Below are 26,186 nucleotides of genomic sequence, written 5' to 3'. Positions count from 1 at the left end.
ATTTTCAAAACCCTTCTGATATATATAGATATAGATATAGATATTCTGTTGTATTGATCAGCTTCTAAGCTGTGTCTTTCTTGTTCCTTAACAGTTTTCGCCAACCTGGATATTCCCTGGGCTTTAACAGCAAGGAGGTAGATTTAGTACTAAAGCTATGGTAAGCAAAGGTTGACCTCAAATGCTATTGATGTTGACATTTTGATTATTAACTTGATCCTCGTAGTGCTACTAGATGACCTTTATGGGGTTTTTTCCCCCCTCTCTCAAATGTTCTTGCATGGTGGAAACCATACTTTGGATGGGGATTGTCAAATGTGTGAGGAGCTTCTCACATCCAGGTCATGGTTGTCCCAAAGGTACTTTTCCAAAAGGCAACTGGACTTTTTGAGGGTTTTTCCCCCCCCTTGAAAACATTTAGCTTCTCATTCAAGAAGCTTCTTCAGTTTCTGACCGAATGGTGGGGAATGGAAGGGTTTATATTCCTTGCAGTCATCTGATCCTTCAACACTCTTTCTGAATCTCCCTCCGCTAACGACCAGATGACTGCAAGGAATATAAACCCTTCCATTCCCCACCCTTCAGTCAGAAACTGAAGAAGCTTCTTGGATAGGAGTGAAACATCTTCAAGGAAAAATCAAGAAAGCCCAGTTGCCTCTTTTAGAAAGCTCCTTTGGGATAACCATGACCTGGATGACTGAGAATCTCCATAGACAATGCCAATAGGGCTTGACTGCAAATTTTATTTTGAATGAAACTTTTTCTTTTTTTCTTTCTTTCTTTCTTTCTTTCTTTCTTTCTTTCTTTCTCTCTCTCTTTCTCTCTTTCTCTCTTTCTTTTTCTTTCCTCCTTTACTTTCTTTTCTTTACCTCTCCCTTTCTCTTTCTTTCTTTCCTCCCCCTTTCTCTTTCTTTCTCTCTCTTTCTCTCCTTTCATTTTTTCTTTCTTACTTTCTTTTTTATTTCTTTTTTCTTTCCTCCTTTCCTTTCCTTTCTTTCCTTCTCCCTTCCTTCCTTCCTTTCTTTCTTTCTTTTCTCCCCCTTTCTCTTTCTTTCTCTTTCTCTCCTTTCATTTTTTCTTTCTTATTTTCTTTTTTCTTTTCTCCTTTCCTTTCTTTCCTTCTCTCTTTCTTTCTTTTCTCCCCCTTTCTCTTTCTTTCTCCCTCTTTCTCTCCTTTCATTTTTCTTTCTTATTTACTTTTTCTTTGCTCCTTTCCTTTTTTCCCTCTCCTTCCTTTCTTTCTTTCTTTCTTTCTTTCTTTCTTTCTTTCTTTCTTTCTTTCTTCTTTCTCACCTTCTTTCTTTCTTTCTTTCTTCTCACCTTCTTTCTTTCACCCTCTCTCCCCCTCTTTTTCTTTCTTTCTTTCATTGCATCCGAGGTTCTTTTTATGCAGTTTCTTGCAGATGTCTTACCCTTTAGTCCTCGCTGGTCTTTTGAATTTTATTTTGTTTACTTAATTTTACTGCAGATGCGCTTTATTCCGTCGAGCGATTCCAATCTCAAAATGGAAATATTTGACACAGTTCAAAAGTTTGCCCTTTGGAAAGTTTCACCCTGAAACTCTGAATTGCTATTTTTGTTCTGCTCGGTCTGAGACAAACGGGCGATTTCTTGCTTTTCATAAAAAATCTGCAGAGTTGGGGACAAAGGGGGATTGTTTGTCCTAAATGTTTTGTTCCTGTTGTGCACTTATCTCTACGCCTTGCTTTTTCCCCCCTTTCTAAATAAAAATCAGTTTATTATAGTCAAAACCATTTACATGTGGGAAATGCATTGTTAACTGTACAGCGAATGAAGTTCAATAACAAAAACTGACTTTTGTGCCTCCAAGAATTAAGCAACAGAAGGTAATTCTTAATTCTTTCGCTCTGTTTAAATATTTTTTTTCCCTTTTGCAAACAAAGCTTGTGCAGGCATATTTACCACAGTTTCCTTTTCTCCTGGAAATCAGGTTCTGCTCCTGCCATATGTCGGTATTATTAGTATGATTTATTTATCATTTTTTCAGATTTACTGTTCCCTTTATAGCCAATCCTACTTGCGGCAGTGCACAATAAAATCCGAATAAAATCCTCGTACCTTGTTTGAAGAACAAACAGTCCTAATGAAACAATTTATTAAAACCACCGATCGAGGACAATATGCGAGGATGAAGATGCGGCAACGGAAGAATTTTTTAAAAGCCCAATGGAGATCGCCTCCTAAGAATGCAGCTCAGGGACAGCCTTAACGGGAAACACAAAGCACTCGGAGGCCAGGAAAATAACAAACATGTAGCTGGGTAGATCTCTGGGGGGGAATCCAGTCTTAGGATGGGAGGATTGAATGCTCAAAGAATCTGCTGGTGGAACACGCTTCAACTCATCAAGCGGAGTTGTTCAGGGTGAAGTTTCCACAAGGATCTCAAGAGGAGGAGATTCCTTGAGGGTTTTCGAGATTGGGAAGATAAGGAAAAAAGATGTTGAGACTTCAGAAAGAGTGCAGAGGAGGGCAATTGTTTGAAATGGTATAGGGTTTCCTGCCTAAGCAGGGGTTGGACTAGAAGACCTCCAAGGTCCCTTCCAACTCTACAATTCTATTCTTTTCATTTCATTTCAAATCTTATTCAATTCTACTTCTAATCTTATTCTATTCTAATCTTATTCTATCCTATTCTTATTCTATCCTATTCTTATTCTATCCTATTCTATTCCAGTTCTAATTTCTTTTCTTTTCTGTTCTATTCTATTCTATTCATTTCATATCTTATTCAATTCTACTTCTAATCTTATTCCAATCTTATTTTATTCTAAACTTATTCTATTCTATTCCAGTTCTAATTTCTTTTCTGTTCTATTCTATTCTATTCATTTCATTTCAAATCTTATTCAATTCTACTTCTAATCTTATTCTATTCTAATCTTATTCTATTCTATTCCACTTCTAATCTTATTCTATTCTACTTCTATTCTACTTCTAATCTTATTCTATTCTATTCTATTCTATTCTATTGAATCATAGCCTGGAGTATTGCACTCTAGCCATTGCATCACCGTGGCTCAGTAGATCCAATGTGGCTCACGAAAGATTTTGCTCTGGGGTGCAAACTTAACGTTTGAAGCATCAATCCAACCTTGGTTGGTGTCAGGAGATAAAGAGAGTCAGTTTGCATTAGTGTTCGGATGGCAATCTTTGGGCTGTTGGCCCAACGGGGAAGATTTTGAAAAACCTCCAGGAGAAGGGAAACTGGCAAGCCAACCTCTGTCACGCTGCCAGGAAACCTGTTAGACATGGCTTTCAGGAGTCAAGCTCAATTTGACCCTCTTTTGTCCTTGCAAACCCCTGGTGCAAATGTTTGGCAGCCTGCCTCGGGATCTGCAGGGAAGGTGGAGTTACAGCTTGCCAATGGACTGTCCCTTCTTAATTAGAGTGTTAGTCAATGCTTCGTTAGGATTCAGGCAGCTCTCCTCAACCGAAGTCTCCAAGATTTCTAGATCAAGGAATCCATTCCCTGCATTTGCAATTCTCCTCTTGACTTCCAAAGCAAAATTTATTTATTTAGGAAAATGTATCTGCCCCCTTTTGGTACTGTCCATGGGGTTTTCACCCTGCCTATTTAACATATATGCAGAGCACATCATGAGAAAGGCGGGGCTAGATGAATCAAAAGTTGGGATTAAGATTGAGAAATATCAACAACCTCAGATATGCAGATGACGCCACTCTAATGGCAGAAAGTGAAGAGGAACTAAAGAGCCTCTTGATGCGGGTGAAGAAGGAGAGTGCAAAAGTTGGCTTGAAAGTCAACATTAAGAAAACTAAGATCATGACATCCAGCCCTCTTGATTCCTGGCAAATAGATGGGGAAGAAATGGAGGTAGTGACAGATTTTATTTTTCTGGGCTCCAAGATCACTGCAGATGGGGATTGCAGCCAAGAAATTAAAAGATGCTTACTCCTCGGGAGAAAAGCTACGGCAAATTTAGACAGCGTACTAAAAAGCAGAGACATCACCCTGCCAACAAAAGGGTGTCTACTCAAGGCTATGGTTTTCCCAGTTGCAATGGATGGCTGTGAAGGTTGGACCATAAGGAAGGCTGAGCGCCAAAGAATGGAGGCCTTTGAACGATGGGGCTGGAGAAGACTCCCGCGAGTCCCTTGGACTGTAAGGCAATCCAACCGGTCAGTCTTAGAGGAGATCAACCCTAACTGCTCTTTAGAAGGCCAGATCCTGAAGAGGAAACTCAAGTACTTTGGCCACCTAATGAGAAGGAAGGACTCCCTGGAGAAGAGCCTTATGGGTGGAATGATGGAGGGCAAAAGAAGAAGGGGACTATGGAGAATGAGGTGGCTGGATGAAGTCACCGAAGCAGTCAGCGTGAGCTTCAATGGACAATCAACAATCAATGAAGCAGTTGATGGGCTCCATCCCACTCAGATGTCCCTAGGCCCATATTTTCAGGTCCTTTTGGAAGAGTGTTGAAATGGGGACCAATGTTATCTCTGCAGGGATGATGTTCTACTGGGAGGAAGCCATCGTGGAGAAGGCCCTTCTTCTTGGTCCTGCTAGGAGAGGGGACTTGTAACATACTCTGTGGGTCTGGTAGATGTGACTGGGAAAGGATGGTCCTTCAGATAAGAGAGAAGGAGCCAGCACAGAGAAAGCCGTTCTTCTTGGTCCAAACAGATAGACTTCTCTAGGAGAGGAGACCCATAGCATTCCCTACCTCCCCACTCTGGTGGGTCAGGTACAGAGGTGGGTTTCTGCCAGTTCTAACCTCTTCTATAGAAGAGGTTCCACAAATCTATAGTGCCGTTTAGAACCTGTTCCAGCTCCCTCCTCCCGCCCGTCCGCACATCATCAAGATGAAGAGCGAGAGGAGGAATTCTGGGAGTTGAAGTCCATAAGTCTTAAAGCTGTCAAGTTTGAACACCCCTGGGGTTTTTTTCCTAAAGGGTTAGGGGTACAAGGGTCTTGTAACTTGACAGCTTTAAGACTTGCACACTTCAATGCCAGAGTTCCTGAGCCAACATGACTGGAGGAGGAATTCTGGGAGTTGAAGTCCACAAGTCTTAAAGCTGTCAAGTTTGAACACCCCTGGGGTTTTTTCCCCCTAAAGGGTTAGGGGTGCAAGGGTCTTGTAACTTGACAGCTTTAAGACTTGCGTGCTTCAAATGCCAGAGTTTCTGAGCCAACATTTTGGTTGCTAAGCAAGAGTGTTGTTATGTGAGTTTCACCACCTTTTACAAGTTGGCCATGCCCACCCATTCACATGGCTGTCAAGCCACTCCCACCTGGTCACATGGCCAGCAAGCCACTCCCACAAAGCAGGCCACATCTACAGAAGAGGTTCTAAAATATTTTGAAACCCACCACTGGTCAGGTAGATGTGACTGGGAAAAGATGTTCCTTCAAATAACCTGATCCCAAACCATGTAGGACTTTGAGGGTGACAACCTGGCACTTTGAATTGAACCCAGGAGCAAATTGGCAGCCAGCGCTACAAAGCCTCTTTTGTTGGGTGCTGCTGCTGAGAAAAGCGGGATCCAGAATCCATCATGTCCGATGAGGAGGCTTGGAAGAAGCTGTCATTGAGAATGGATCTGCTTCTCAGGCCATTGAACGCCTGTGTGCAAAAAGACAGACGATTCCCAACAACTAAGGAGACACTGTACATTTGCTTCACACTGCAATTGTTGGCTGGCGCTGTGAAAGGAAGAAATGGGCAACCTCAAAAAAAGGAAAAAAAATCACCCTGTTCTTCAAGACGGGAGTTGTGCGCGCACACACACACAAGCACACACTCCCTCCTCTTTTCAGCTCTCTCTGCACAAGATCGATATTTTGGTCACAAGCTGGACATTAATTGCCTTCCAGTTTGTTCTGATAGTCCAGCAGCACATCCTTCTTCTCTCTTCCTTCCAAATTGTGGGTTATTGTGTTGATTGATTAGGTCCAGACTTGTTGACTTGAATGCAAGGAGAAGGCATTGAATGCAAGGGATGGACTTGAAGTTTGCAATTTTTTTTGGGGGGGGTGGATAGACCCTCCCCCCCAAAAGGCACTCGGCAAGGCTGGCTGGCTGGTTGTGAAGATAGGCAGGAAATCTGTGGGGTGAGGAATAGAATGAATGGATCCTGACAAGGAGGAATGCTATATTGTAATGCAGTTGTGCTTTTTGGGGTGAAGCAGAAGCGAAGGGATCTTCTGGATCGACCTACAGCAGCGACAGGAGGGAGTGTTTTCATCTACCCACACCAGGCCTTAGGAATGACACGTAAACTATTATTTCTGAGTAGTTTCTTTATTGCTGTTCACCCATAGAAAGAATCTTGCCGGACTAAAGTAATTATCTGCACAACAACAGATGGACTCTGTTCATGGGGCATTGTTGTCTTCTCCCTGTTAGTAAGTGTTACTAGACAGCAGAGGGACAAAACACCTCACCTTCTGCATTGCTTCTGTCTTATCAGTTTTGCCCAGATAGATATCTTTGCATTGTTTAGTTTGGTCTAGAGATGAAGGCACCAGGCTAGAAAGTGGGAGACTGGGGGTTCTAGTCCCACCTTAAGCCCGTGAAAGCTATCTGGGTGACATTGGACCAACCACCAGGAGACTGTGAATTCTAGTTTCGCCTTAGGCATGAAAGGCAGTTGGGTGATTATGAGCCAGTCACCAGGAGACAGCAAATTCTAGTTCCACCTTAGGCACGAAAGGCAGTTGGGTGATTTTGAGCCAGTCACCAGGAGACAGCGAATTCTAGTTCCACCTTAGGCACAAAAGGCAGTTGTGGATTTTGAGCCAATCACCAGGAGACAGCGAATTCTAGTTCCACCTTAGGCATGAAAGGCAGTTGGGTGATTTTGAGCCAGTCACCAGGAGACAGTGAATTCCAGTTCCACCTTAGGCACAAAAGGCAGTTGGGCGATTTTGAGCCAGTCACCAGGAGACAGCGAATTCTAGTTCCACTTTAGACAGGAAAGGCAGTTAGGGATTTTGAGCCAGTCACCAGGAGACAGCGAATTCTAGTTCCACCTTAGGAACAAAAGGCAGTTGGGTGATTTTGAGCCAGTCACCAGGAGACAGTGAATTCTAGTTTCGCCTTAGGCACGAAAGCCAGTTGAGTGACATTGGACCAATCACCAGAAGACTGTGAATTCTAGTTCCACCTTAGGAACAAAAGGCAGTTGGGTGATCTTGAGCCAGTCACCAGGAGACAGTGAATTCTAGTTTCACCTTAGGCACGAAAGCCAGTTGACTGACATTGGACCAATCACCAGGAGATTGTGAATTCTAGTTCCACCTTAGGCATGAAAGCCAGCTGGGTGAACTTTGGGTCAGTCCCGCTCTCTCAGCCCAGTCTACCTCACAGGATTGTCGTTGTGGGGAAAATAGGAGGACAAAAAGGAGTTTTGGATATGTTTGTCACCTGGAGTTATTTATATAAAACTAATAAAGGTGGGATATGAGGAAACAAAATAAATAAATTACTCCCTAGAGTAGAAATAGAAGCTGCCCTCATAAATCTCTTGGGGGGGGGGGGAACAGGAGCCGCTTCCTGCTTTCCTTGTAATTGCACGAGGGAAAAGAAGCAGCGACAGGTTTTGTGAGGTGTGAAGGGAAAAAAACAACCCACATCAAACGCTTTTCCTCAGGTTCTCTCTGGACCTAATTAGCCATGTGGTGTTCTTTTCTGAAGCAAACGGCAGAGACCTCCCCCCCCCCCCACGATTTAGAATCAAATGATAAGGATCATCTTTACTGTCATTGTACTTAAATACAACGAAATTGGTCAGATTGGCTGAAATTACACAAACTCACACACACACACACACACATGCACGATCTCTTTTTTCTCCTTGTCCTCTGGTGGAGGATTTTCTTAGCATTCAAGTTCACCTCAGCAATTAACTGCAGCCAGATTCTGGTTTGTAGATAAAGATGCTAAGCCCTTTTGTGCTCCTAATGCTTGCACAAGGCTATTTATAGTATCAATTAATTCTTCATCTTGGTATGTGTCTTTGACACATCTGTTGTGAAGCCCACACAGAATTTTGTGTCTCTTAACTCTGCATGAAGACGCCTGTACGTTCTGCTTTGGTTTCATGTAGAGCTTTCTTTGTGTATGTATGTATGTATGTATGTATGTATGTATGCATGCATGCATGCATGCATGCATGCATGTATGTATATGTACATGTGTGTTTGTGTGTATATATATGTGTGTGTGTTTGTGTGTGTGTGTATATATATATATATGCAGGTCTTGGCGTATTCAGGTCTTTTCCCATGTAGGATTACGCCAAGACCTGCATATCTGTACCCGTGAAAATCTACGTAAAATGTGTGTGTGTGTGTGTTTGTATGTATGTGTATGTATGCATGTATCTATATGTGTATGTGTGTGTACATATGTATGCATGTATGTTTGTATATATATATATATATACACACACATACATAAACACACATAAGTATACATATACGTATGTGTGTGTATATGTATGTATGTGTGTATACATACATACATACATACATACATACATACATACCTAGGGGACGTGGTGGCTCAGTGGCTAACACGCTGAGCTTGTTAATCGGAAAGGTTGGCAGTTCGAATCCCTAGTGCCGCGTAACGGAGTGAGCTCCCGTTACTCATCCCAGCTTCTGCCAACCAAGCAGTTCGAAAGCACATTAAAAAATATGCACGTAGAAAAATAGGAACCACCTTTGGTGGGAAGGGAACAGCATTCAATGCGTCTTTGGCATTGAGTCATGCCAGCCACATGACCACGGAGACGTCTTCGGACAGCGCTGGCTCTTCGGCTTTGAAACAGAGATGAGCACTGCCCCCCTAGAGTTGGAAATGACTAGCACATATGTGCGAGGGGAACCTTTACCTTTACATACATACATACGTACATGCATACACATACACAAACACAGAGAGAAAGAGAGTCATATACTTGAATGCAATTTTGGAAGAACTTCAGCCTAAACACTCCAAAGTTGGAGACGATAAGCTGGAGAAATAAATGGGGGGAAAAATGAAAGCATGCTTCGTCAGCATATGGAAGAATGTTCTCTCAGTAGTGGAACATCTATTTTGGTGGAAATGTCTATTTTGGCGCAGAAGATCCAACTATGAAAAATCTTAAACCGGGGATGGAGCACCCACAACTTCCAAGGCAAGACTTTCCACTGTTTCACTGTTAATTGTTCAATTAATAATTAATTTAACTGGTCAAGGCAAATTGGCACTAGATAAGAGGCAATGGACTTCAAAGGTGGGTTGGACTTGGATTTCTGACTGGGATGTAGAAACTCTAAACTGATGATGCATTTGACTGCAGCCTCACCTTGGTCATCTCTTGCAGTTCTGGAAGTGTGGTGTCTAGAACCATGTACAATATTCTAGATCAGCAGTCACCGACTGGGTGTCCGTGAGAAAATTTGGGTGGTCCGCATAAAAATTATTTGCATTTTTTATATTGCACTAAATTAGGGGCCCTCCAAACTACGCCCCCTGGGTCTGATACGTGCAATGAATGTTTGTGCTGCTGCAGAGTCTCCCCCTTTGGGGTCTTTTTGTGTGGGTCGGAGGGGGGGGCAGAAATTCGACTTGGAGTCTGCTTCAGCCTCCTGGTGTGGGGCTTTGGGCGAAGGCTGGAGGGAAGCGTCACTGGTGGGGAAGAGCCGGCAGGCCTCGTTCCAGTGGGACTGCATCATGGCCTGGAACTGGCTGACCAACTCAGCCCGCTGAGCCTCCAGGCGATAATACCTGGCCTTGCACTCCCACAGGTCTTCCCTCTGTTTGGAAAGCCTCTGCTCCTAGTCCTCAGTGAGGTGCTTCTGCTGAGCCTCTTTCTCAGCCAGATCCAATTTGAACTCAGCTGTTTTGCCAACTCTTTCTCATGGCGGCTGCTTAGCTCCAACAACTGCTTCCAGTTGGGACCCCAAGGAGCCCGGGCGGGCAGGTGAGGAGTGGCTGGGAGGGCGGGGTGAATAGAGGCTGGCAAAGCGCCCCTGGAGGTGAGTGACATCGAGTTGGCCACGCCCACCCAATCACATGACCACCCAGCCAGTCACTAGGCAGATCATATTAGTGGTCCACGGGAATTAAAATTATGAATTAAGTGGTCCCTGAGGTCCAAAAGGTTTGTGACCCCTGCTTCTAGATGTGGTCTCATCAGGTCTGAAGAAATAGCTATGGTAATTAATAATGATAATAGCCAACTACTAAACAGGTTTGCTGACGTCTTGGAGAATTGAGATTCAAAGGTGCATTTGATCATGATAACTATTTTGAGGAGAAAATAACTCTTGGCATACAAAGATTTGACTCTTTGGTCTTGTCGCTGAGCATATTTTAGCACGCGGGCAAGTTTCGTGGCTGGAGAGAAGATTGACAGCACAGAATTTGATTTACTGTATGCTTAATCCATGCTACTCTGTGCTGTTCAGAAATGGAGCCAAGCAAACATTTGTTCTTGGTTTTATGGATGGCTCAGTAAACATTTATGAGAGATGATGATTTGCGACGGGTTTCAGTAAACCTTGGTGAAGCTAAGTGGTTTTAGTTGCTTCCTATGGCCTCTTGAACTGAGTGAATCTTTATTTAGAAACTGAATAAGATTGATCTCCATAGGGGTGGGGGGTGGGAGAGGGGATGCTTTAGTACCTAAGTAAGCCCATGTTCATTCCCGCTGATTGGAATTTCTTGTTTTAAAAAATCAGGAGCCGAGGTGGCGCAGTGGTTAAATGCAGCACTGCAGGCTACTTCAGCTGACTGCAGTTCTGCAGTTCGGCTGTTCAAATCTCACCGGCTCAGGGTTGACTCAGCCTTCCATCCTTCCGAGGTGGGTAAAATGAGGACCCGGATTGTTGTTGGGGGCAATATGCTGACTCTGTAAACCGCTTAGAGAGGGCTGAAAGCCCTATGAAGCGGTATATAAGTCTAACTGCTATTGCTAGGATGAAATTCATGCATATACTGGTTAGCAGCTCAAGAGAATCTAACAGAATCTAACAGATTAACACAGTTGGAAGGGACCTTGTAGGTCATCTAGTCCAGGGGTCCCCAACCTTGTGGGGTCTTTGGTGATGCATGAGCTTGGTGGTTTTCTTACAGACATTTCACGACCCAACTAGGTAACATCATCAGTGCTAGAAGGGAGGGAGGTCTCTAGGGAGGAGCAGGAGCAGGAGGTGGACTGTGGGAACTTTGGTGCTCTCTAAGCTTGATTGCTTTTTTTGCACACTTTCATTACCCAACCAGGTAACATCATCAGTACTAGAAGGAGTAGGTTTTGTACAGTTGAGGAGGACAATGACTGTGTGGTCCTTGGTGGTCTCTGAGCTTGCTTGTTTTCTTGTAGACATTTCATGACCCAACTACGTAACCTCATCAGTGCTAGTAAGGAATGCAATTTGCTTTCGGTTTATATTCTGGTGACTTACCTGTCTGGGTGGGTGAGTGGGGGTCTTAGAGATTCTTTGGTTGGTTTGTTTACTGATGGTTCTTTGACAGTTTCCTGATCGGGGTATTGTTTACTTGATTGTTGGTCTAAAGTTAACCTTGGAATTAATCTATGCTGATCAGAGTGCTGATTACTAATGATGGCAACCTTTTTTGGCATCGAGTGCCCAAACCGGATCGCGCATGCATGTGCATGCACTGGAGCACTGGAAACATGAAGACCAGCTGACTAGTGCACATGCGTGCACCAGTGGTGAGATTCAGCCAGTTCGCACCTAGTCGGGAAGAACCGGTTGTTAACCTTTTAAGCAGTTCAGAGAACCGGTTGTTGGAAAAAAAATCTCCTTTTGTTTCTTTCTACTTTACAGGGCTAATCCTGTAAGGAAGGCAGGAAGGAAACATTCTGGTTTTATTTCTATCCTAATCTTTATTGCCCTGCTTACAGAAACTGCCTGTTAACCCTTATTACATTTTAACTGCTAAGGCGAAGCGCCCATTGATGTGAGTGACGTTGAGTTGGCCATGGCCACCCAGTCATATGACCACTGAGCCACGCCCACCCAGCCCTTCATTAGGGCAGAGAACCGGTGGTTAAATTGTTTGAATCCCACCACTGGCGTGCACCGGACAGCTGGTCTTTGGGGTTCTGGCATGCGCATAGGTGCTGGCCAGCTGGTTTTCACATGCATCGGAGCATTGGAAACCTGAAGACCAGCTGGCCTGTTTTTTTGACTGGTTTTGGGGCCATTTTAAGGCCGGTTTTGTTTTTCCACCAGAGTGCCTAAAAACGGCCAGAAAAAAGGCCCAGAAAACCACCCAAAAACTGTCCTGTTTTTTGGCCTTTTTCAGGCCATTTTTTGGCGCTTAGCCGGCTGCTGCACATGTGCACGCCGGAAACCAGAAGAGCAATTGGCGATGTCATGCGTGCCCACAGAGAGGGCTTTGCGTGCCACCTCTGGCATGCGTGCCACAGGTTCGCCATCACGGCTATAAATGTTGTTCATGTCCATGCGTCTATTTGACAGCTGTTTTGTCCGAGTGCCAGGCTTCTAGAAATTCCCCAGTGTTCTTGGGCTTGGCCTGGTCTAGGAAGGTCACCTTTCCCCCATTGAAACTCTGGTCGAATCTGTTTATATGTTTGTGAAATCAAAGAATTACCACCATGTTTTCTGACTGCCAGTTGGTGCTCATGGATGCATTGAGCCAGTCTTCTGCGTTTCTCCTGCAAAAGTAGTTGTTGCAGTTCTTAACTCTGTACCGTGTAAATGACTCCTGTTTTTCTGCCAAGGGATAAATTTCATGAACTAACTTATGCAGTCGAAATTAAAAATGAAACCCCCAACCTTTTTTCCCTCCTAAATTGGGGGATATTTCCCCCTTTTATTATTATTTTTCCATCGAGACATTTCTTCTCTCTTCAATCTCTCCTTGGCTGAACTCTTTATTTCATGGATTACTTTGGGGTGTGAGTGTGGGTATGTGTGCCTACCTTAAACAAAAAACCCTTCCCTGATCCTTCCTCCCCCCTTGATTTCTTCTGACATCACCACACTGTGACTGTCTGTCTTGTGTCTGCATTGAAATTGCCGTCTTTTGTCCGCCGCTTTTCATTGGTGTGGGATTGTTGATAATCAGCCAAATTAGAGGAGGAATTGAGAGCAAAGGCCATTGAAGCAAAAAGAAAGGTCTCTCCAGTTGGAGCAGAGGAGAAAAGAGCTTAGCTTGGAAATGGAATTTGCTGGACTCTGCAAGGAGACACATTCAGAAGAATATGTAATAATGACTTCCTTAATAGCTCACTCAGCACTCCGCTAAAATTGGGAGGGGGGGGGCTGTCGAGTAACAAAACAGAGCTGATGGTATCACCCAGAAAGGAATCTCTACATTACTACAGAAGACAACAAAAGGCAAAAGACTAGTTCTAAGTTCTCAAGATGTTTATGATAATGTAGTAAGGCAGGCGGGGGGGGGGGGGGACCAATATAGAAAGCCATTTTGGTCTAGTAGTTAAGGCACCAGACTAGAAAGCAGGAGAGCGTCAGTTCAAGTCCTGTTTTAGCCATGAAAGCCAGCTGGGTGACTTTGGGCCAATCACCAAGAGATGGTGAGTTCTAGTCTTGCTTAGTTATAAAAACTGACTGGGTGACTTTGAGCCAATCACAGGGAGATGGTGAATTCTAGTCCTTCCTTAGTCATGAAAGCCAGTTGGGTGACTTTCAACCAATCACCAGGAGATGGTGAGTTCCAGTCTTTCTTATCATGAAAGCTGACTGGGTGACGTTGGACCAATCACCAGGAGATGGTGAGTTCTAGTTTTGCTTAGTTATAACAATTGACTGGGTGACTTTGAGCCAATCACAAGAGATGGTGAGTTCTAGTCCTGCCTTAGTCATTAAAGTCAGCTGGGTGACTTTGGGCCAGTTCCTCCCTCTAAACCCAACCTAACTGACAGGATTATTGTTATGGGGTAAATGTGTCCAAGTGTGATTGGACACACAAGGAATTTGTCTTTGGTGCATAATATGCTCTCAGTGTACATAAGGAGAATAAAATACATTCACCAAGAATCAAAAAATACAACACTTAGTGATAGTCTATCAAGTCATACTAGTAAACAAATAAAATAATATAAATTGAGAGATACTAGCAACATGGTTATAGTCATAAGTGGGGAGAGATAGATACTAGGAAGGAAGAGAAGAATAATAGTAAAACACTCTTAGTAAATTATTTGACAGTGTTGAGGGAATTATTTGTTTAGCAGAATGATGGCATGGAGGGGGAATTATCCTTGTGTCTCGTTGTCCTAGTTGTTTGGTGTGTAATGCCCTATATTATAGTGTTGTTGTGAGGGTAGGAGTTGAAACAATTGATGTCCAGGATGTGAGGGGTCTGTAGATATTTTCACAGCCCTCTTTTTGACTCATGCAGTGTGCAGGTCCTCAATGGAAGGCAGGTTGGTAGCCATTGTTTTTGGTTTCTGCAGATCTAAACTCTAAACTCCTTGTTCTCTATAGTTTTTGTTCATTTTCTCCCCTGTCTGCAGCTAATCTTCTTTGGTGAACTAAAACAGGTAGAAACAACGGAGCGTAATCTTACTAACGCCTTGCCAACTAACCTCTCTTCTTTCTCTCTTTTTTCCTCTCTCTTTCTTTACAGCTTTTTCTGTTTAAGGTTGTCTGTGGCTTCATTTCCTCTAGAGATTAATGTGTGATGTCCCAACCTTCTTAACACAAAGACCTTCCTAAATCTTCTTAGGTGTGTATTTTTTTCCCCTTCCTCAATGCACGTTTTCCAAAATTGCATGAGGGGAATGCTGCATGCCCTGGAATGCTACTTAAGATCTGCATGGTTCTAACTACAGATAGTCCTTGACTTACAACCACAATTGAGCCCAACATTTCTGTTGCTAAGAGAGACCGTTGTTAAGGGAATCACCACAGCCGTTGAGTTAATAACACGTTTGTTAAGTGAATCTGGTTTCTTCATCGACGTCGCTCGTCAGAAGGTCACAAAAGGGAATCACATAGGACACTTCAACCGTCATAAATATGAATCGGTTGCCAAGGGTCTGAATTTAGATCAGGTGATCATAGGGATTCTGCAACGGCTGTAAAGTGTGAAAACTGGTCACTTTTTTCAGTGCTGTTGTAACTTTGAACTATCACTAAACAAATTGTTGTAAGTCGAATGCCATCTATATAGGGTTTCACTGCCTAGTAATTAAGTTCATTTTTTTTTACAAATGTCACAGAGCAACAAAAGATTACACACTTTAGAGCCGCGGTGGCGCAGTGGTTACAGTGCAGTTCTGCAGGCTACTTCTGCTGCCTGCCGACTGCCTGCAATTTGGCAGTTCGAATCTCACCACTCTGTAAACCGCTTAGAGAGAGCTGTAAAGCACTGTGAAGCAGTATATAAGTCTATTATTAGTGCCCTTCCTACCTTCCTTCCTTCCTTCCTTTGTCCCTCCCTCCCTGCAGTATTGCAGGCTAACTCTGCTGACTGCCAGGAGTTCGATCCTGACCGGCTCAAGGTTGACTCAGCCTTCCATTCTTCCAAGGCTGGTAAAACGAGGACCCAGATTGTTGGAGGGCAAGAGACTGTAAAACCGCTTAGAGAGAGGGCTGGAAAGAACTGTGAAGTGGCATATAAGTCTAAGTGCTATTGCTATTAGATGCCTGGAATGTCCCATTTTCTGGCTTTGACATACAGAATTCTGATACCCAAATTGGACTCCCATTAATTCCGACCGACTGTTCAAAATAAGTTTGTCAACCCCTTTATTGATAAAATATAATCTCATTAAATCTAGCTATACAAACCATCTGAGAGGATAGTTAGTTCAGGGGCAAGACAGTAGGGAAGAAAACAGAAAGCTTTTATATACCAAAACTGGCTTTCCCCCAAATTTTTGAAGGTGTTAAATGTATAAATAGCACAGCGTAACCCACAGATTTAACTTCAAATTCTTCTAAGTAGATTTGTGGCTGACATTTCCTAGTCTCTTCATTTAGTTACTAATGATAAAGCAGATAAGAACTGAGTTAGTTGAACCTGGATGAATAACCAGAAAATAATTAGCGAAGACGTTGCAGAAAAGTCTCATCCATCTTTCCAAGAAGAATTTAGTAAGTTCCTTTTCCGAATGAACAACTGTTATAACCATCCTACTTTAAATAGCTTCTCATCACGCTCCTTTCACAGCAGACTTCCAAAGAGAGTTAAACAATGGGACGGAATGAATGAGTAGCTTTACTCCATGTAGTGAGCGTTGAAAGCAAAGGGAAATTTGAACCAGGGCCTACTCATCACTTGATTTTACAGGTAGTCCTCGACTTAATGATCACAATTGGGCCCCAAATTTCTGTCGCTAAGTGAGACATTTCTTACGTGAGTTTTGCTCCGTTGTCTGGCTTTTCTTGCCACGATTGTTAAGTCAACCACTTGCTAATAGTTAAGTTAGTAACACAGCTGTAAAGTGAATCTGGCTTCCCCATGGATTGGCTCGTCAGAATGTCGCAAAAGGGAATCACGTGACCCCAGGACACTGCAACTGTCATAAATATGAGTTGGTTGATGAGCATCTGAATTTTGATCATGTGACTGTCGGGGATGCTGCAGCGGTCGTAAGTGTGAAACAGGCTCCTGAAGTCATTTTTTGCAGTGCTTGTTCTGACCTCGACTTCCCAAAAGCATGAAGCCGACTCCTCATCCCGATAAAACCCCTTTTATTTAGGTTAAAGGGAATTCCTCTGCAGCAAAGTCCCGGCCAAAAGTCTTTCAAGAGATTTCACAACTTTATCAGGCTTGGAGAACTGCCAGGCTGATATCTTCCAAACGCCACGCTGTAGCAGCAATTACTTGGCAAGAACTCAGGAACAGATCTTCACCCTAATGAATTGAACTAATCGTCTCCTGCAAACTCCACTCCCCTTTCGCTCCTCTTTTATTCTCTATGGGAGGGGCCATTCACCATTCACCTGTGGCTTTATTCCCAAGTTGACCCTGATTTCTTAGATGTTCTTTTCTTCTGGCAACTCTGCAGATGCGCATCCTGGGAACAGGCTCCAGCTGTTCTTCTGCCCCACTGATGTCTGACTCTGATGGCAGCTGATAACTGTTAGGCAGCCCTGGCGCCTTCTCTGCCTCTGACACAGAGCCCTCATCAGAGCCTTCCCCAGACTCCAGGATTGGCCCATATTCCCCCTCAACCTCCTCACTGTCTGAATCTGCTGGCGGGCCACAACAGTGCTGTTCTAACTTTGAATGGTCATTAAATGGATGGTTGTAAGTCGAGCACTACCTGTAATTCCAACCACTCCACTTTCTTGATTCTTGGGAGAATTTTACTCCTGTGCAGCCAGCTTTACCCAACTGAGGCCTTTTGTGAAGCTGTGTACTTGTGTGAGAATGGCCTTGGTACATGGAACAAAAAGAGTACGGACCAGAGACCAACCAGATCAGAGGCAGTTGAGCCCTCAGCACACATTTCTGACCATAGCAAAAAGATCTTTAATTGATCTTTCTTTTCTTGTAACGGCAGTGGTGAAATTCAATTTTTTTTATTACTGTTTCTTTGGGCGTGCCTTGGTGGGCGTGGCAGGAGAAGGTTAATGCAAAATCTCCATTCCCTCCCCACTCCAGGGGAATGTTACTGCAAAATCCCCATTCCTCCCCACTCCAGGGGAAGGATACTGCAAAATCCCCATTCCTCCCCACTCCAGGGGAAGGTTACTGCAAAATCCCCATTCCCTCTCCCCTCCAGGGGAAGGTTACTGAAAAATCCCTATTCTCACCCCACTCCAGGGGAAGCTTACTGCAAAATCCCCATTCCTCCCCACTCCAGGGGAAGGATACTGCAAAATCCCCATTCCCTCCCTACTCCAGGGGAAAGGATACTGCAAAATCCCCATTCCCTCCCTACTCCAGGGGGAAGGATACTGCAAAATCCCCATTCCCTCCCCACTCCAGGGGAAGGATACTGCAAAATCCCCATTCCCTCCCCACTCCAGGGGAAAGGATACTGCAAAATCCCCATTCCCTCCCTACTCCAGGGGAAAGGATACTGCAAAATCCCCATTCCTCCCCACTCCAGGGGAAGGATACTGCAAAATCCCCATTCCTCCCCACTCCAGGGGAAGGTTACTGCAAAATCCCCATTCCCTCCCCACTCCAGGGGAAGGATACTTAGGAGTCCTCCTGGATCCACAGCTGACCTTCGACCATCATCTGTCGGCTGTGACCAGGGGGGCATTTGCCCAGGTTCGCCTGGTCTGCCAGTTACGACCCTACCTGAATCGGGAGGCTCTCACAACAGTCACTCGAGCCCTTGTGATCTCTAGGCTGGAATACTACAATGTGCTCTACATGGGGCTGCCCTTGAAGTGCATCCGGCGGCTGCAGTTAGTCCAGAATGCGGCCGCGCGAGTGATAGTGGGCGCACCGCGGTTCGCCCACATAACACCCATCCTCCGCGAGCTGCACTGGCTACCTGTTGATCTCCGGGTGCGCTTCAGGGTCCTGTTGACCACCTTTAAAGCCCTTCATGGTAGTGGATCTGAGTACTTGAGAGACCGCCTTCTGCCGATTACCTCCCTCCGACCGATAAGATCGCACAGACTGGGCCTCCTCCGAATCCCATCCGCCAGTCAATGCCGACTGGCGACTACACGGAGGAGAGCCTTTTCTGTTGCAGCTCCGACCCTGTGGAACGATCTCCCCGTTGAGATACGCACCCTCACCACCGTCCAGGCCTTCCGCGCAGCCCTTAAGACCTGGCTATCCCAACAGGCCTGGGGATAAGTCTTTGATTTGCCCCACCCGAGTGTGAATGTTGAATGCAAGTTGTGTTTTTATTACTTTATTTATTTTGTGCACATATTGTTTGTTTTGAATTTCACCCCCTCCCTGATGATTGTAAGCCGCCCTGAGTCCCCTCAGGGAAAAGGGCGGCCTATAAATCCAAATAAACTAAACTAAACTAAAATCCCCATTCCCTCCCTACTCCAGGGGGAAGGATACTGCAAAATCCCCATTCCCTCCCCACTCCAGGGGAAAGGATACTGCAAAATCCCCATTCCCTCCCTACTCCAGGGGGAAGGATACTGCAAAATCCCCATTCCCTACCTACTCCAGGGGGAAGGATACTGCAAAATCCCCATTCCCTCCCCACTCCAGGGGAAAGGATACTGCAAAATCCCCATTCCCTCCCTACTCCAGGGGAAAGGATACTGCAAAATCTTCATTCCCTCCCTACTCCAGGGGGAAGGATACTGCAAAATCCCCATTCCCTCCCTACTCCAGGGGAAAGGATACTGCAAAATCCCCATTCCCTCCCTACTCCAGGGGAAGGATACTGCAAAATCCCCATTCCCTCCCTACTCCAGGGGGAAGGATACTGCAAAATCCCCATTCCCTCCCCACTCCAGGGGAAAGGATACTGCAAAATCCCCATTCCCTCCCTACTCCAGGGGAAAGGATACTGCAAAATCCCCATTCCCTCCCTACTCCAGGGGGAAGGATACTGCAAAATCCCCATTCCCTCCCCACTCCAGGGGAAAGGATACTGCAAAATCCCCATTCCCTCCCTACTCCAGGGGAAAGGATACTGCAAAATCCCCATTCCCTCCCTACTCCAGGGGGAAGGATACTGCAAAATCCCCATTCTCTCCTGATCAGCGGGGACTCCAGAGGCAGAGAATAAATAGGGTGGGGCCAGCCAGAGGTGACATTTGCTGGTTCTCGGAACTACTCAAACTTTCTGCTACCGGTTCTCCAGACCCTGTCAGAACCAACTGAATTTCACTCCTGCATAACGGCATGCAAGCATGGAAACAAGTTTATCCTTTTTTTGGTCTGTCAATTGCATTTTGCTGTTCGTCTCTGAAGCACTTTGCAGCATGTGGTGTGAAGTGTTCCGCTTCGGTTTGCTTACATATCTTAGATTCTATCGTTAAAATTTGGAAGTGTTTTTTGAGTTGCCTTGTTGGGGGACTTTTATCTATGTCGGAGGGGTCCAACCTTGGTGATGTTTTAAGACCTGTGGACTTCGAGCTCCCAGAATTCTTTTGTCCCATTTTACATCCTTCCTTGACATGGGTGTTAACTGAATCCCTGCAGTTGTTAAGTTAGTCGCAGGTTGTTAAGTGATTCTGGCTTCCCCAATGACTGTGCTTGTCAGAAGGTCGCAAAAAAGGGACAGCGTGATCCTGGGACCATCATATAGATGAGCCAGTTGCAAGTGGGGATGCTGCAACGGTCGTAAGTGTGAAAAATGCTCCTTTTTTCAGTGCTGTTGTAACTTTGAATGGTCACTAAAAGAATGGTTGTAAGTTGAGTTGAAGTGTTGTGACTGTTGGCCACCGGCCCCTCCAGCAGTCGAATCAGAGGAGGAGGAGGAGGAGGCGGCGGCATGGGAGTCAAGGTCAGCATCAAGGCAACCCGAGAGCTCCAAGGGGGAAGAGGGAATTGGGCTGTCAGAGAGGGACAGAGACAGAGACAGACAGAGAGACAGACAGAGAGACAGACAGAGAGTGGGGGACAGAGAGACAGAGAGAGAGAGACACACAGAGAGAGACAGAGAGAGGGACAGAGACACAGAGAGAGACACACACAGAGAGAGACAGAGAGAGGGACAAAGGGAGAGGGGGGGGACAGAGAGAGAGGGACAGAGAGAGAAAGAGAGACAGAGAGAGAGAGAGAGACAGAGAGAGGGACAGAGAGACAGAGAGAGACAGAGGTGGAGCCTGGGCCGTCCTTCAGCCCTCAGATGGAGAGTCAACAGGTCTGGATGTGGCTGATGAGGAAGAGGAGGAAAAGCTGGGTCCAGTGCCTGATGTGCAGAAGGCAGAGGAGAAGAGAGTAGTGAAAATCGATGGGCCGGTCCTTGGGACAGAAGAGCCATTGCTGCTAGCAAGGCCCCACCCTAGCTCTGGGGATAAAAGGCAGGGGGCAGAGATGAACAGATGTGGGCAGACAACTATCCATCTCCCTGCCAGACAGACTTGTTAGCTTGCGTTGAGAGAGAGAAACTTTTTGCCGGGGCTGCCGGCGTTCCTAAGAAAGGAATCTTTTGAGTTGACTTCAGAGGGTTTGTTGTGTTTGGGGAGCTGGGCCGAAACTTGAAGTCCACAAAGTTGCCAAGGTTGGACAACTCTGCCATTTTACTCCTGTGTCACCCTAATTTTTGTCCTTTGCCCTATCAGTGACCAAGCCAGACTTTTTGATCCCAACAACCATGGATGACTATGATATCCGATCCGCAGCGAGCATCCTGGCCTCTGTCAAAGAGCAGGAGGCTCGCTTTGAGCGGCTCACCCGAGCCCTGGAAGAAGAACGCCGCAACGTCTCCCTGCAACTTGAGCGGGCCAACCAGCCCTCGGATCGCATAAACGTCTGCAACATTGGCAGTGGGCAGCCCCTAGCGACTGCTTGGCAGCAGCTGGTTCTGCAGGTAATGGACCTGCTCTTCTCTTTTGACCCCACAGATTGACATGTCCTAATGGTTAAAATGGTGTGGTATTTCCCTAGGATTCGTCCTTTCCATCATTATAATCATCATCATCATTTAACAACCACATAATCCCTTGCTGGATGGAGTCTGGGCAACTGAATGGAGCTGAATGTTATACTGGCCGGATGCCTTCCTATCGCCAGGGTGGAGTTTTGTTCAGCAGATATATATTCTCATCTTTCCCAGAGAGAGAAATATCTGCCTCTACCTATGGATTGAACTCACAGCCTTCTGACTGTGAGGTGAGAGCTCCGCCTCCAGGCCACCACATCACTTCTGCTATTTCCATTCGTTTTAATCATCATCATTTAACGACCCCCATAATCCCTTGTAGGGTGGAGTCTGGGCAACTGAATGGAGCTGAGTGTTTTACTGGCCGGATGCCTTCCTATCTCCAGGGTGGAGTTTTGTTCAACAGATATATATTCTCATCGTGCCCAGAGAGAGAAATATCTGCCACTACCTAGGATCGAACTCACCACCTCCCAATTGCGAGGTGAGAGCTCCCCCTCTAGGCCACCGCACCACTTCTGCTGTTTCCATCGTTTTAATCATGTGAGCAAATAAAATGAGCACAGAATGGCCATTGTTTCCTTGGATGTTGGATGGGCTGACCCTTAAGGTGGCAAAGATGGCTTGATTGCAAGGCTTGGAAGATGACCAGCTACTAGTAGAAGAGAATATTTGTAGTTTAGGATTGAACAATGAGATCCTTGGTGCTCTCTGAGCTTGGTGGCTTTCTTGCAGAAGGTTCATTACCAAATAGGTCAAATCCTCAGAAGAACCCACCCCCCTTCTAGCACTTGATGTTGTTACCTAGTTGGGTCATGAAACGCCTACGAGAAAATCACCAAGTTCAGAGAACACCAAGGACTTCCACGGATGATCAGGTCCAGAGCAACAACGAACAACAGTGCTTTGTTGATTCACACTTCGGTTTGCTAGAAGAAGAATGGAGCTTGACCTAAATGCTAATAATCAGGCAAAATCAAGTAGTATACTTATATATTTATGACTGTTTTATGCATTATCTAGATGGTTACATGAGCACAGTCCATGTTCCAGAGAATGGGCTTACTTATGGAATATTTTCATTAATAATAAGTATGTTAATATTGGTTATTGGGACGAGGTGGCTCAGTGGCTAAGGCTCAGCTTGTCGAAATGAAAGGTCGGCAGTTCGAATCCCTAGCACCATGTAACGGAGTGAGCTCCCATTACTTGTCTCAGTTTTTGCCAATCTAGCCGTTCGAAGTCAAGTAAAAAATGCAAGTAGAAAAATAGGGACCATCTTTGGTGGGAAGGTAACAGCGTTCTGTGCGCCTTCGGCGTTTAGTCATGCCGGCCACATGACCATGGAGATGTCTTCGGACAGCGCTGGTTCTTTGGCTTTGAAGTGGAGATGAGCACCACCCCTTAGAGTCGGGAACGACTAGCACATATGTGCGGCGGGAACCTTTACCTTTACCTTAATACTGTTACCAGCAATTCTAGCAACAATTGCCATATTGGTGATCCTAAGTAGGCTTTCATTTCTATCATCTGTAGACTTTGGGGGTTGTGAACGCAACAGATCTGGGGAAGAATATATTGATAACAACTGAGAATAAGGGATGGTTGGTTGTTCCAGAGAATGGTTGCCCAGCTCTTGTGCTGTTAAAATGACCCACTTCTATGTCTTCTACAAGGCAACGCTATTTTTATAGCAGTCTTTTGCAATTTGGTGCCTGCAGAATTTCAAGAATTTCCAATACATCTGAAGGTCCCTAAGGATCGCAGGGGGCGGTGGGAAGGGGAGGGAGGAGAAACTGCTTAGTAATCCACTTGTCAGTCTCTTGAGATGCTCAGGTGAGTCACTTCTCCATGTCACCTGGTGAGAGGAAGTACGCTAAGGTGGAACCATTTCTTGATTTTGCCGTATCTCCTTTCTAAGGCTGTTTGCTCCTATTCTCCCTGCAACATTTCATTGCAAAGAATTAATTTCTCCTTTAGCTTTTTAAAACCAAGCCTTGCTGGTTAATGTATCGCGCTGTTTTCCCGTCCTTTGCTGTTTTTCTAACAAAGCTGTTGTCTCTTGTTTAAATTACTATATGTGTGTTGTTAAACCTCCACACCAATTCCCGATAGAGTGGAGTGTGTAAATATCTTTAAGAGTCGTGTATTGTTTTCTTTGCTTTAGGCACATGGAGTCATTGCTTGAGGAAATGGAAACTGAAGTAGGCTAAATCAAATTTTATTGTCTCTAGCTTCGGAATTAACCTAATATACTGGTCTTCCTGGAAAAAAAAAGAAACCTCTCTGTATTTATTATTCTTTCTCGGCTAGTTATAAATCTATTTTCTCCATCTGTTGAGAAACGTTGTGCCCAAAAGGTAGCTGAGTTTGCAATGGATTTTTACTTGCTTTTTTGGGTGTGTGTGTGTGTGGGTGGGTGAGCGAAAGGGAAGTCCGCAATATATTGATTTCTGTTCCGCCAGCAAGCAGAGTGACCTGAATCTTCCTCAAGCTAGCAAAAGACCTGAATTTTAACAAGCCGCCGGTGTTTACTTAGGCTAAACAAACTCCGTTTCACACACCCAGCAGGTTCTGGGTAGCTGTGGATCAAAATGCTAATGGCCATGTGTCACCCTGGACATCAGTTATATCTTTTTTTAAACTCTAAAAACCTGACCTTGTAGCTAGAAATTAGAGATAGAGATAGATAGATAGATAGATAGATAGATAGATAGATAGATAGATAGATAGATAGATAGATAGATAGATAGATAGATATGGATGGATGGATGGATGGATGGATGGATGGATATAGACACACACAGGAATAAGCATGGATAGACAGACAGACAGACAGACAGACAGATAGGTATGGATGGATACAGACACACACACAGGAGGCATGGAGAGAGAGAGAGAGAGAGAGAGAGAGAGAGAGATAGATAGATAGATAGATAGATAGATAGATAGGGATGGATGAATATAGACACACACACAGGAATAGGCATGGATAGATAGATAGATAGATAGATAGATAGATAGATAGATAGATAGATAGATAGATAGATAGATAGATAGATAGATAGATAGATAGATAGATAGAAAGAATAGGAATGGATGGATGGATGGATAGATATAGAAAGACAGACAGACACACACACATAAGCATAGGAATGGAGACAAATAAAAAGATAGATAGATAGATATCTGTATCTGTGTCTGTCTATCTGCCTGCCTGCCTGCCTGCCTGCCTGCCTGCCCGCCCGCCCGCCCACCCAAAACAACCCAAAATACCGATCTGGGGTTGAATATGTAACCAAAAAAGGCTTAAAATGTTGGCTAATAATTGCTAGAAGAGAGGCATTTTCTTAATGCAATTTGTAGTTGCTGGATTTTCTTATATTTATCAATGTTTATCCCGCAGGACGTTCCCTGATTTAGAGACATTTCTGTGGTGGAGCTGGTGCTTTAAATGATTAATATAATAAATCTTTGATAATGGTCCTTCAGCTATAGAATATCTTCCCCAAATCCAGCTACCCAGAGTAATCATTGTTTTGGGGTTTTTTTTTCCTCTTTGCCGAAGGAGATATTTTTAATTTCCCTTGGCATTGACAATGATGCTATCATCTCTTAATAATATATTTTTAATTTCAACTTATAGGGTGGAGGGGTGGGGAAGTTTTTGGAAAATTAATCAAATGATCTGCTTTGTTTCATTCTCGTGTTTTATTGCCGATGTTTATGTCCTGTGTTCAAGTGAGTTTTGCCCTGTTTTGCAACATTTCTTGCCGCAGTTATTATGATTATTATTTATTATTATTTATTATTATTTATTGAATATATATTGCTGCCCATTTGCCTAAGGCGGCTTAAGGAATAGGAAACTAAATTTAAAAGAATAAAAATGAACAAAAAGAATCAAATAGATTAATATAGTACACTATTACAAGAGCCGAGGTGGCACAGTGATTAAGAGAGCAGGACTGCAGGCTACTTCAGCTGACTGCTAGCTGCAGTTCGGCAGTTCAAATCTCACCAGGCTCCAGGTTTACTCAGCCTTCCATCCTTTCGAGGTCGCTAAAATGAGGATTCAGATTGTTGTAGGGCAATAGGCTGACTCTGCAAACTGCTTAGAGAGGGCTGCAAAATGCACTATGAAGTGATATATAAGTCTAAGTGCTATTGCTATAACGAAATCATTATTCTATATTCTATAAGGGCTATAAGGTGGCTCAGTGGCTAAGATGCTGAGCTTCTCAATCAGAAAGGTCAGCAGTTCGGCGGTTCGAATCCCTACAAGTAGAAAAATAAGGACCACCTTTGGTGGGAAGGGAACAGTGTTCTGTGCACCTTTGCCATTGATTCATGCCGGCCACATGTCCACGGAGATGTCTTCAGACAGCGCTGCCGCCTAGAGTTGGGAATGAGCACCACCCCCTAGAGTTGGGAATGACTAGCATATATGTGCGAGGGGAACCTTTACCTATATTCTATATTCTAGTCCATCCCATTCCCATTCCATTTGTGACCTTCTCACAAGCAAAGTCAATGGGGAAACCTTGATTCCTTTAACTGCTGTCATTCACTTAACAACCAAAAAGGTCGTAAAATCAACCGTGACTCACTTAACAATCGCCTGGCTTGAAAATGGACATTCTGCTCCCAATGATAGTCATAAGCCGAGGATTATCTATAAGGCTAAAAAGAAAGGCTTG

The 26,186-nt window shown here is 44.5% G+C and overlaps 1 protein-coding gene across 1 annotated transcript in view; it reads left to right on the top strand.

Moving 5' to 3' along the window:
* Window positions 1-21,198: 21,198 nt before the first annotated feature.
* The window catches only part of ARVCF (ARVCF delta catenin family member), a 294,054-nt gene continuing 289,066 nt past the window's right edge, over window positions 21,199-26,186 (top strand). Inside the window, 1 exon segment of the mRNA XM_032228821.1 lies at window positions 21,199-21,414. Coding sequence (XP_032084712.1) covers window positions 21,199-21,414 — 216 coding nt within the window.

This window comes from Thamnophis elegans, chromosome 13 (assembly GCF_009769535.1).
Source record: "Thamnophis elegans isolate rThaEle1 chromosome 13, rThaEle1.pri, whole genome shotgun sequence".
Lineage (NCBI taxonomy): Eukaryota > Metazoa > Chordata > Lepidosauria > Squamata > Colubridae > Thamnophis > Thamnophis elegans.
This window is presented reverse-complemented; position numbering and strand designations above follow the sequence as displayed.